The sequence below is a fragment of the Leptodactylus fuscus genome, chromosome 5 (assembly GCF_031893055.1).
Source record: "Leptodactylus fuscus isolate aLepFus1 chromosome 5, aLepFus1.hap2, whole genome shotgun sequence".
NCBI classification, from domain to species: domain Eukaryota; kingdom Metazoa; phylum Chordata; class Amphibia; order Anura; family Leptodactylidae; genus Leptodactylus; species Leptodactylus fuscus.
The window spans coordinates 49,384,675-49,397,524 of record NC_134269.1 but is presented as its reverse complement, the minus strand read 5'-3'; the positions used below and the strand labels follow the sequence as shown (position 1 = coordinate 49,397,524).

At 43.1% G+C, this 12,850-nt stretch overlaps 1 protein-coding gene across 1 annotated transcript in view; it reads left to right on the top strand.

Annotated features, from left to right (window-relative positions):
• FRMD5 (FERM domain containing 5) overlaps window positions 1-12,850 on the top strand; it is a 53,596-nt gene that overhangs the window by 27,770 nt on the left and 12,976 nt on the right. Inside the window, exons 3-8 of the mRNA XM_075273164.1 lie at window positions 1,053-1,095; window positions 1,621-1,699; window positions 8,378-8,475; window positions 8,850-8,973; window positions 11,146-11,233; window positions 11,341-11,429. Of these exons, the coding sequence (XP_075129265.1) occupies window positions 1,053-1,095; window positions 1,621-1,699; window positions 8,378-8,475; window positions 8,850-8,973; window positions 11,146-11,233; window positions 11,341-11,429 (521 nt within the window). The remainder of the gene's footprint in view (window positions 1-1,052; window positions 1,096-1,620; window positions 1,700-8,377; window positions 8,476-8,849; window positions 8,974-11,145; window positions 11,234-11,340; window positions 11,430-12,850) is intronic.

The window sequence follows — 12,850 nt, the reverse complement described above, 5'->3', positions numbered from 1 at the left end:
GTTCTCTCGCTGCACTGGAGGCAGGCCCCAGCGCTCAAACAGCACTGGGGGTGTCCCCAATGCTGCAAGAGAACTCTCCAGTGACGCCTCCATCTTCTTCAGGAACAGCCTCTTCACGCGTCTTCTTCCAGTGCGGGTGGTCAAACCTCTAGGCCTCGGGCAGAGCCGGCTGCACATGCCCGCGACCGCAAGAAAAACAGCCACTTACACAGTAAGTAATTGGCAATTTTCTTGTGGCCTGTGGGCATTTGCAGTCGGCTCTGCCCTAGGCCGGAAGCCTAGAAGCTTGACCACCCGCATCGGAAGAAGACATGTGAAGAGGCTGTTCCTGAAGAAGATGGAGGCGGCGCAGGAGAGTTCTCTCGCAGAATTGAACTCATTTGCATACCAATGAAAACCGGGATTTATAACGAACGGCGGCGCGGAGAAGACATCTAAAGGTAGGAGAAGAATAGCCTTTCTTAAGGCTATTCCGATGTGTGATTGAGAAAAAAAATTTGATTTTAATGGTAGAATCCCTTTAAACATTACCGGGGGCCACGCAGCCCTGGTACAACTTACCTGTTGGGGTCCTGGGTGTCTAACCCCAACAAATCTAATATTTATAGACTGTCTTAAAGATAGGCCATCAAGAATAAACTCTGGATAACCCCTTTAGGTTAAGGTCCCACTTAGAAGGCCGCAGCAAAAGTGCTGTGGGAAAAAAACGCAGTTGCAAATATTGTGGTTTTTCCCGCAGCGCTTTTCACAGAAAAATGTCTGCTTCCATTATAATTATATGGATACCACCAGCGTTTCCATAGGTATGATTAACATGCTGAAATTTACAAAGCCACAACAGTTAGGGGGTACCTGGAACAACTGCAAACAGGTAGTTGTCACAATTTTGCCATGAATATCTATAAATGAGTGACTCAAGGTCTTGAAATGCAAAAATGTAATCTGTGGTCATGATCTAGCCTAGGCCACTGTGCGCAACCGTCTTATAATCCTTGGTGGAATATGAACGCTGTGGTCTCTTATGTGACGCTTTTCTTTCTTTTCTTTTTTAGCATTGGCTGGAGTTTACTAAAGGCATTGCCAAACAAATGAGAGGTAAAGTAGAATGTGCTTGACAGACCATATATGTCTGATGCATATGGTGAAAATATATTTGCAGTAAGCCACGTCCCTATGCACATGAATGTAGCCATGCACGTGTGTGTGGAAAATGGGACATGGGTAGCATCACATCTGTACTGGAATCACTGTTGCAGTGTCCGTCTAAAATCGCCGGTCCAAAAATTGCACCAAACCTGACTTTTTTTTGTCCACAAATTTCAGTTAAACATAACATCCAATAGACCCCATTGTAGCCACAAGGTCCATTGTTGTCGCTATTTTAGCGGTCTATTTGTTGGTTCTTCTAGACATGGACACCTGGCACTAGTGTGAACCTGGTGTAAGAAGCTGATTTGGTTCATTGATTTGTATGCAGATGGCTGCGCTCCTGCATGTGTTGATGTTTCAGCCTGGATGTGTATTTGTATATAATGGCAGCAGATGGTGAATATATTTGTTGGATGATGTAGTCAGATTGTAATACTAACCCCCTTATGTTCATTTCATAACCCTCTCCAGCTCGCCCGCCCTTTATCCTCTGCTTTCGGGTGAAGTTCTATCCTCCAGATCCAGCAGCTCTGAAGGAAGAAATCACCAGGTGAGTGACGGGTTTATTTTTATCATCCAGTTTTAAGACTTTCCAGCCCGTGACCTTCCTGGAAGTCTGACGCAGATCTTTCCTGCCATCCAAAGCTGTTCTTGCTGAATAGAAGCTGTAGACAACTATAGGCTCCTGTGGAGAAACAGAGCGTCAACAAAATAACCCTCTCCTAGTCATTCATAGTGCTACACTATAGATAATGTGCACTCTATAAGGGGCAACTCTGCCTGTTAGGAAAATGCTCTTCTAGTAGTTTCCTAATATACTTGTATCAGGAGATGTGACCCATCCCAGGCTTAGTTTTCAGCTGCCACAGGACACAATTCCTGCCCATGTCACCAGTTATTTCTGGCCACCTGTATGGCTCCTAATGGCACTCCGACTATTTACTGGAGAGGGGATGCAATAACATTAAAGTGGCCCACCTAGAAAAGACAGGCCCTGACATCAGCCAGACATTATGTATGGAAATGTTTCTGGAGGGTCTAAGAACTGCAGAGTTAATAGTGATCAAGCTGCAAGTGTGAACAGGACCTCATAAGGAAGAATAGATTGCATTAAGTTGCAGAGTATTTGGAATGCCCATGATGTTCCCGAGCTGCGTTATATACATGAGGATAACCACTCATTGGTAGGCAGTACCTATGACACTATAGTACAGGAGTTGTTACCTCTAAGGGTTGGTTCACACTAGCACTTGTATTCCGTCCGCATGGAGACCCCCCCGAACGGAATACCAACGCTAATGCAAACACTGTGCAGTTAAGCACACGGAGCCCATAGACTATAATGGGCTCTGTGTGCTTGCCGCGCACTGCCTGCACAATTCATTCGTATTATAGTATGAACTCCATGTGCTTTGCAAGCACATCACTTGCAATTGCGATTGCATTCCGTCCAGGGGGGTCTCCATGCGGACTCCTTGCGGACGGAATACAAACTCTAGTGTGACACTTTGTATAGACACCCTAAGGGATATGGTGTAGGGGTGTTAAACCTGTGCTTACGTTCCAGCTTTTGGACCTCGTTTAAATTGAACGTTAGACATCAGTCTGTTTTACTCCTGAACATAAACTTGTGAGAAACATAATAAAGAGCAAACTAACATTTTTAATATACGCAGTAAGGCTAAGGCCCCATGGGACATCCCACATCTAAAAAGCGCTGCCGGAGAAACAGCGGTGGCAACGTATTGCGGTTCTTCCTGCAGCGCTTCAGACAGAAAGTTTGCAGAGTTTTCCTCTACGAACTTTCTGTTACAATTATACCTATGGGGAAACCACCAGCGTTTCAGTAACTATAATTGACATGCTGCGATTTCCAAAACCGTGCTGGTTTTGGAAATCACAGCATGTCTGCACTGCGGTTTTTACCGCAAAGTGGGCATGGGATTCGCTAGAATACTATCCACTTTGCCCTCACTGTAAAACGCTGCAATTTTTTCCGGTAGCGTATCCACTGCGGGCTAATTGTGGCATTTCCATCCCGTGGGACCCTGGCCTAAAAGGGAATCTACAATTCACAGGACAGGGCATCACTTAAATGGGTTGTCCATTTTTCCATTTGTCACTGAGTGTTTGATGTGTTTTTCCTTCCCTTAATCTATAAAGTATATGATTGTGATTCCACAGTTAAAATGAATCTACTATGATTCTAAAAAACGAGTGTTATTGAATACACAGCTTTCCCACAACCCTGGTAATAGCCCAGCTACAGAAAGCGTCATCAACATACACACAATAGTGAAAAACGCCATCAAGCACTCATTTTCGGAACACATTGTATATGGCTGAGTTCACATGGAGTCTTTTGGTCAGGATTTTGAGGCCAAATTCACCTCAAAATCCTGACCAAAAAGACGGCTCCCATTGATTTCAGTGAGAGCCGGTCGTCTCTTTTTTTTCCGGGAGCTGTTTGTTCCGTTTGGACATGCTCATTCTTCAGGCGGATTGCGCCTCGCGAATCCACCTGAAGACACTCTCGACTAGGCCCATTCATTGAGCCTAATTCAGATTGCAGTGCGTGGCATCCAATCGCAGCTACTCCGTATTTTGGACCAGAACCTGAGGCGGCCTCCACGTCAAATTTCGGTCCAAAATACTCTGTTTGAACTTAGCCTAAAGACAGTTTTCTGGAGTAAATTATAAATCTGGTGCAGGCGATGGATCTACCCCCAGCATGTTCTTGCCATGCCACTTTTATAGGAAGGTGGTGTACTAGTTGTGATAATTTATGTTTCAGCTAGTGTTTAAAAACTCACAGTCCCGAGGTTTGTGCATTTTATTTTATTTTTTTTAAATATGGCACAATATATTTTTATTCTAGCGTCAAATCATAATAAATCTCCCTCATTGATTTCATTGGGGGTATTCACAAGGCTGTATGCATGAGACCCTATGTTGCAAAAATGCAGCTTTTTTTCTTACAGATTTTGCTGTGGATTTTTTGTGCCAAAGCCAAGAATGGCTATAAAGAATTTTTTTTTTTTACAACAAAAAATACAGCAAAATCTGCAACAAAAAAAGTTGCGTTTCTGCAACATGGGGACTTTACTTGGCGTGCTCTCACAGACAGCACATGGTACTGTTGATTCTAATTAAAAAAAAAAAAAAAAAAAAAAAAAGTGTCTTAGTATAGTAGTATAAGAACAACTCAATAACATACAATGTATAGGAGATTGTTATATTACACCAGTGGTTACAAACTGTGATCAGGGAGAGTCTGCTGCACATTTCGCCTTCTTGTATAACAATACACTGCTCTATTCTCTACTTTTACCTGATGTTTTTACGCTTTGTCCTATTATGTATCAGGTCATGGTGCTGCTGTGACCATGCTGTAAGGCCTTATACACACGTCATTGTTCTGCAGAACCAGGAGTGGAGACTACACAGTGATAAAGTGTAATGGAAATATTTATTATGTGAATAAGGCCTAACTTTAATGTTCCCTTTTAGGAAAAAAAAATCACAATTGTAAAGCACCAGAAAACAATGTGACCATGTCAGATTGTGCTGTTTGTCCCCATATAGAAGCATTGAGGCTGTGTAATCCTGTTAGTACGTGTCCACAGCTTATCGCCATGAAATTCTTAAACTGTGCAAAATCAGCTATAGCGTGCAAAAGTAAATCAGCATCTCAGTCAGGACATCTTCATCAGATAGGGCATTGTACAAGGGCCAGTCTGCAGTAGCTGGAAGTCATTCTGGGTCTGTGGGCTATTCCTGGACTGTGTCCTCGCTGCATTGTAGCCCCTTATAATACTTTACACTACAGAATCCTTCTCTGCATCTGCGACTTCCTTAGGCTTGAGCCTATGCCATGTATCAATTCACTTGTGTCTTAATCTTTCCATCTTGTATCTCACTAACCAACAAATCCTTTCCTCATTACGCCGGTGTCTCATTACCCTCTGGGATGTTTTGAGCAGCCTGCCAAACATGTGAAAGTGATGTAATCTCTAAAAGGTGTTCACTGCATGGAAACCGTACAGCCGCCTGGAATTGTTCTACAAATGTTACTTTATCCGCCGACTTCCAGCGAGTGCCAGAAAATTGTTCAGTCATGTTGAAGTTATACATTAAAAATGAATCTCCAAGTTCGGAACCAGTGACATGGTTATATTAGGGAACTGTGTACCTAAGGGATCTCTGGTATAATGTTATTGTTGGTATCATGCCCTTTACAAGTTGGAACGTTCCAATAATAGTCCAGCAGGGCTGGTGGGAAATCTCTGACCATCAGCAAGTCACAGCGGCAGTGTGTTGACATTATACAGGCTGCCAAAAACACATCTGTAACCTGTTAGCAGCGCCCAAAGGGCAGTGCTGGAGAATTCACATGTAATGTCTCATTAGAAAATGGTCTATTGTTCATATCAAGCTTTTATGTTTTTACTTTTTGTGCTTTTTTTCTTTTATTTTTCACCTTTTTTTTTCTTTTAAAACTTCTGAAGTCTTGCGGATGATGACTGAGCCATAAAATAGAATGATAATTCCTGCTCTGTAGAGATCACTTCTCAACAGCATCTCTTTGTTATCAGAAAATGGCCTATTATATCAAGTTTTTATGTTAACATTTTTGTGTGCTTTTTTTCCTTGTCTTTATTCATCTTTTTTTCTTTCATCTTGAAGTCTTGTAGTTTTCATTCCTTAAAATAGGCTGATACAAGAAACACAGACAAGTTGGTCAGCACTGCCCAACAATACAAACAAGAAATGCAGGTGCATGGTGCTGTGGCTGCAGGACAATTGCAAAAACAAAAGGTTGCAACAGTAGTCTGCTAGCACCAGGAGCATTACTGCAAGTACCTACTGTATATACGGATACATGAATATGAGATACTTGGTGTTTACATTCATTTTGAACAAGCTCTAATTGTAAGTCCACCTGCCCCGTCATTGGGACCTCTGTTAGGTGGGCAAGACACTAAATGACTCACCTCTCTTAGGACCTTACTCTCCCATGAATTAGGGGTAATGTAAAATAGGCTGACACTTCCTTCTTTGTATTGATCACTTCTAAGCAGCAACTCATTATCAGAACAGGCAGGATTACAATGGAAGGGAACGCTGATATGTAGATAACACAGTATCATACCATTCACAACAGGTGATGGAGATAGCTCACCTCCCTTCACCCTGCACAGGTTACAAAGCATGCCCAAAACTCTGTCCCATATAAGTTAATGGGGCTTAGGACCGGTTCACATGTGCGTTCAGTATTCAATTCAGGGAGTGCGGTTGGGGACCCCCGGAACGGAATACCGAACGCATTAAAAAGTGGAAAGCACACGGACCCCATAAACTATAATGTTGTCCGTGTGGTTTCCGTGCGGTGTTCGCACGAATCATGCGGAGAGGAAAGTACACTGCCGGGCATAAGTTTAGGGTCCCTTACAAATTTACTTATTTTTTAAATAAAAGCACAGTTTTTTTTCAATGAAGATAACATTAAATGAATCAGAAATACACTCTATACATTGTTAATGTGGTAAATGACTCTGGTTTTTAACGCAATATCTACATAGGTGTATAGAGGCCCAGTTCCAGCAACCATCACTCCAGTGCTCTAATGGTACATTGTGTTTGCTAACTGTATAGGAAGGCTAATAGATGTTTAGAAAACCCTTCTAACCCTTGTTACAAGTCTGTTAGCATGGCTGAAAACAGTTTTGCTGGTTAGAGAAGCTATAACACTGACCTTCCTTTGAGCTAGTTTAGAATCTGGAGCATTACGTTTGTTGGTTCGATTAAACTCTAGAAATTGCCAGAAAAAGAGAACTTTCATGTGAAACTTGACAGTCTATTCATGTTCTTAGAAATTAAGGCTATTCCATGTGAGAAATTGGCAAGAAACTGAAGATTTCTTCCAACGGTGTGTACTACTCCCTTCAGAGGACAGCACAAACAGGCTCTAACCAGAGAAGAAAGAGAAGTGTGAGGCCCCACTGAGCAACAAGACAAGTACATTAGAGTCTCTAGTTTGAGAAATCGACGCCTCACAGGTCCTCAACTGGCAGCTTCATTAAATAGTACCTGCAAAACATCAGTGCCAGTGTCTACAGTGAAGAGGCGACTCCGGGATGCTGGCCTTCAGGGCAGAGTGGCAAAGAAAAAGCCATATCTGAGACTGGCTAATAAAAGGAAAGGATTAATATGGGCAAAAGAACACAGACATTGGACAGAGGAAGATGAATCGAAGTTTGAGGTGTTTGGATCACACAGAAGAACATTTGTGAGACGTAGAACAACTGAAAATATGTGGGAAGAGTCCCTGACACCATCTCTCAAGCATGGTGGAGGTAATGTGATGGTCTCAGGTTTGCTTTGGTAAAGTGGGAGATTTGTACAAGGTAAAAGGGATTTTGAATAAGGAAGGCTATCACTCCATTTTGCAACGCTATGCCATACTCTGTGGACAGCGCTTTATTGGAGCCCATTTCATCCTACAACAGGACAATGACCCAACGCCACCTCCAAATTATGCAAGAACTATTTAGGGAAGAGGCAGGCAGTTGGTATTCTATCTGTAATGGAGTGGACAGCGCAGTCACCAGATCTCAACCCCATTGAGCTGTTGTGGGAGCACCCTCACCGTATGGTACGCAAAAAGTGCCCATCAAGCCAATCCAGATTGTGGGAGGGGCTTCTGGAAGCATGGGTGAAATTTCTCCAAATGACCTCAGCAAATGAACAGCTAGAATGCCAAAGGTCTGCAAGACTGGAATTGCTGCAAATGGAGCATTCTGTGACCAAAGCAAAGTTTGAAGGACAAAATTATTATTTCAAATAAAAATTATTATTTCTAACCCTGTCAATGTCTTGACCTTATTTTTTATTCTTTTTGCAACTCATTTGATAAATAAAAGTGTGCGTTTTCATGGAAAACACAAAATTGGTCGAGTGACCCCGAACTTTTGAACGGTAGTGTAGTTCTTGAAGTACTTTTCTCTCCACATGACTCATGCGGAAAACACACGTACCCCATTATAATCTATGGGGTCCGTGTGCTCACCGCTTTTTAATGCATTCAGTATTCCCTTTGGGGGACTCCCAAGCAGACTCCATGAATGCAGATGTGAACAAGACCTCAGATATCTAAGTATTCTTTGGCATCTTTGCCCTGCTGGAACTATTTGGGCATGTTCCTGATGTCTGTGATTGATTCTTACAGGTATCTGGTTTTCCTGCAAGTGAAGAGGGATTTATACCATGGCCGGTTACTTTGTAAGACCTCCGATGCTGCTTTACTGGCAGCCTACATATTACAGGGTATGTTCTGTTGACAGATAGTCTCCGCTTAGTAATTTATGGCGTTGCTCTTGACACTTGTTATAATGTTTCCGTGTCTGTTACAGCTCTGTTCACACTGGTGCCATGAATTTCATTTGTACAAGAGTTAGAATCACTTATGATTTGTTGGACGAATCCATTTTCCCTCTATTAACTGGACCCCGTACTGCAACATGTTACATTATGCTGACTGTAAAAAACCACCTACACCAGTATGAACAGAGCCTTAGTTTAGCTGTTACATCCCCTGACCTCCTGTATCTGTAGCTTTCTAAGTCTAGAGCCATCTGTGTCTCAAGTTGTTGCCACTGGAAAGTGGTTTTACCTTCACTAATGTTCGTTCCTTCTAACAGCTGAAATTGGGGATTATGACCCTGGGAAACATCCAGAGGGTTATAGTTCCAAGTTCCAGTTCCTCCCCAAACACTCAGAAAAACTGGAACGACGGATCGCTGAGATTCACCGGAATGAACTGAGGTGAGGAAAGTGTCATCGGAGAGCGCAGCTGTCGTGCGCAGCGTGGTGAAGGTTTTTCATTTATTTGTGCCTAAAAACAGGAGTGGATTATAGACTCACTTTATCCTTGGAGGGTTGTCTGGTTTAGAAAAAACTGTGCCAAATACCCCTTCAATTAATATGGAGTTAATACTGGGCAGCACTGAATCAGAGCAGAGCAGGCCTGGTTCTCTCTTTCTTTTTGGAGGATCAGGCTGTTGCATTTTAGAAGAGTCTATAGATTTACATGGGAGACATGCAGTGCTTTTTTTTTTCCTCTGTGGTGGCGCTACAGAGGATTTAAGCACTTGCTGATTTATTCCCTTTAATTTACAGCTGTTCAATGGGAGTCCCATTAGCAATTCACCTGTGATCAATTTATTTTGGGGGGTTCTATTAACAGAAGAACACCTCCACTTGTGCTCCCTGCCAGTGCATTATGTCATGTAGATCCCATATTCTAATCACAGCTATTCAAGCCAGTTAGGATATACTACATAATGTGGACAATTGTAACCTGGACAATCGAAGCAGCAGCAAGATATCATTTTCCATAATTAGTTGGGCTAATTAATGGGTTTAGGGTAATATCACTGGTCTGGCCCAAGGAAGAGGGTCTGGGTACTGACCCCACATCGGCTGAGACTAGAATGGACAGATAAGTCTTGAGACAAACTGCTCTACAGTTCCCCCTCTATTACACAGACTGCTCTACAATTTCCCCTCTATTACACAGACTGCTCTACAATTTCCCCTCTATTACACAGACTGCTCTACAGTTCCCCCTCTATTACACAGACTGCTCTACAATTTCCCCTCTATTACACAGACTGCTCTACAATTTCCCCTCTATTACACAGACTGCTCTACAGTTCCCCCTCTATTACACAGACTGCTCTACAGTTTCCCCTCTATTACACAGACTGCTCTACAATTTCCCCTCTATTACACAGACTGCTCTACAGTTCCCCCTTTATTACACAGACTTCTCCCCATGCCTCCTCTCTCACACAGACTTCTCCCCATGCCTTCTTTCTTACACAGAGTGCATCCCATACCTGCTTTATTACACAGACTTCTGTCCATGTTCCCTTTTTCACATAAACTGCTACTCCTTTTCCCCTCTCACACAGACTGCTTACTGCTCCTTTCTCTTTCATAGACTGGTCCTCGGTCAGCAAACCCTTACAAAGTCTGCTTCCCCTAGCCCCTTTCACAACTCCTTCACATGGTACCCCCTATCACACATACTTCTTATTCTCCTCTCTGTTGCTGTTTCCAAACCCCTCTGTCTCTCACATTCACTACAGTGGTGATGAGTAGAGTCTTCCACAGGCCATGGCAGGAAGATGAACATTTAGGCGCAGATTTACTAAGATAGCTAACTTCATAAATTACAGTAAGGGCAGGTTCACACCTGCGCCCGTGTGCGCTTTAGGCAATCCAGCTGGGTTTCCACCTTCTGCCCCGAGAAACTGGACAAGTGAATGGTTTTGAAAAGTGAGCGCCCGTGAGCGTTTTGTACCTGTCCGCAGCCAAACAGTTTTTTTTTAACTGGACACAAAGTCGGACATGCAGGACTTTGTGTCCAATTAAAAAACAAACTGTTTCGCCGCGGACAGGTACAAAACACTCACGGGTGCTCACTTTTCAAAACCATTCACTTGAATGGGTTTGAAAACTGACTGCTGGATTTCTGTCCCCTGTCCAGTTTCTTGGGGCAGAAGACGGAAACCCAGCTGGATTGCCTAAAGGGCGCAGGTGTGAACCCACTCTCAGTCTGTTGGGGTGTGGCTGTCCAAGCTTTCTCCTATCCACAAAAAGTCACACATTTCTGTGTAGAGTATGGCTTGTGCAAAAATTTGGGAATTGTTGACTCCAGAACACAGGTGCAGAGGGAGGGTATAAAGAGGACTGTGCAACAGCCGCACAGTTCTGTCTATAACTGGGCAGAGATCTACGTCAGCATTCTGCTGAATTATTAGGGGCTGGCTGAGGGAGTCTGGGCTGCAGCAGACAGGTAACAGTTTTGGGGACTGACAATTTTATGTCTGATATTCTTGAAAGCTGAGACAGTTCCATTACTTGTACATGTGTAAACACACTGGTCTTCAGTGCACATAATTTCAGTGTTGCCCTTGGTTTCCCTTGTAGTGGCTTGTCACCTGCTCAAGCAGAGCTATGTTTTCTGAGAAAAGCTCAGACTCTGGAGACCTATGGAGTGGACCCTCATCCGTGTAAGGTACCTCATACCCCAATTATTGTTGCTTTACAGCCTCCGCCTTCCTCTCTGTAGCTTCCATCTTTTCTTTCCCTGTCCTTTCTATTCTTTGTTTCCCTATCTTTCAGGATGTCTCTGGGAACAATGCATTTTTGGCCTTTACTCCTTTCGGCTTTATCGTGTTGCAGGGAAATAAGAGAGTTCACTTTATAAAATGGTGAGTCTAGAAGAGCACTGTCCACTGTATTATATCATACTCTCTGTCTGACTCTGGAGGATGAGTTACCCACATAATGAAGTTATATAATCCTAGATACATCAATTTCACTGCGCTGTGCGGCACACCACAGCAATAAAGCGCGGTCATGGACTGTGCTGGAACGCGAGGATGTAGGATAACAGGACACAAAAATGACACATCTTTCTTGACGGCCAAACGGTTGTGTTGCCTTCCAGCATCGGCGATATTATGCATCCCCGTGTTCTTTATATTTGCTGGTATCTGTATAAATTGCAGTGATCCTATTCCCCAGGGCTTCTCTCCTGTTCCCGCGGTGTAGTTTTGTGACATATCGCCTAGTTTTGGGAACACCGTATTCTCTTCTCTCTGCGTGTAGACAGCGCATTCATCACTAGGTGACATGAGAATGCCCATTATTAGGGCGCCAGACATTCCCTCGTATATAAGTAAATATGTAGAGCAATATTCTAACATAACCTGCCAGCTGAATATTGTATCACTGCTCCTTTCAGCAGAACACTTTTAGACAACCACATCAGCCCTTCTAATAAGAGTACATATTACCTGTAACCAGTGCCTGTAGTGATGGTGGTGCAGTGAGCAGGGGCACAAGATTTTATTTAGCGACGCCTGCTCCAATCCTATCAGCCAAGTCACATACATATGTAACAGGAGCAGTTTTACTCCACAAGATATGTTCACATAGCTGGGATTTACATATTGCAAATCCGACTCCTATTTTACTACTAGATCCATGGCAGAAATTACTCAGATCTCTGCTGACAGTGTATACGGTGACGTGCTGCTTATCCACACAAGGATTAACCAACCATTAAGGCTATAGCTATGGAAATTTTTGTAGCATGTGAACAGGGCTGATGGATCCTCATCCAAATGCATGAGATGCTGATTTGTCATGTCCCCTGTTTTTGTCATTGCATTGAACTGAAGGGTAAAAGGGAATCTGTCAGCAAAACCCAGCGTATCATCCCAGCCCTGCAGATGGATACGTTAGGTTTAGCATTAAAACAGTGCTTTCTCTAGTGAATTGGTATCTCCGGTGTCAAGATATTTCTGGTTTTGGTGCAATGAGGGTGTTGCCATTGCTCCATAGAAGTAAACAGCAATGCCCTCATTGCATATTGACAAAAACCAGTGATTTCTTAGTAATGTGGACACAGATTCACAAGGGGAAAATACTGTTTGATGCGGGGCTGGGTTCTGGTATCAAGCTTCCTATAATGGAGGAGTAGTAATGTTCTGGGGCTGGTTTTAACACTTTGGGATGATCCCCTTGGGCAAGAGAAAGAATTTCCAAACGTGTACAAAGTGATAGACTCCCTTTACAATCCACAATGAAATTCACGTCAAAAATTAAAGGTTAAACAGATGTGCAT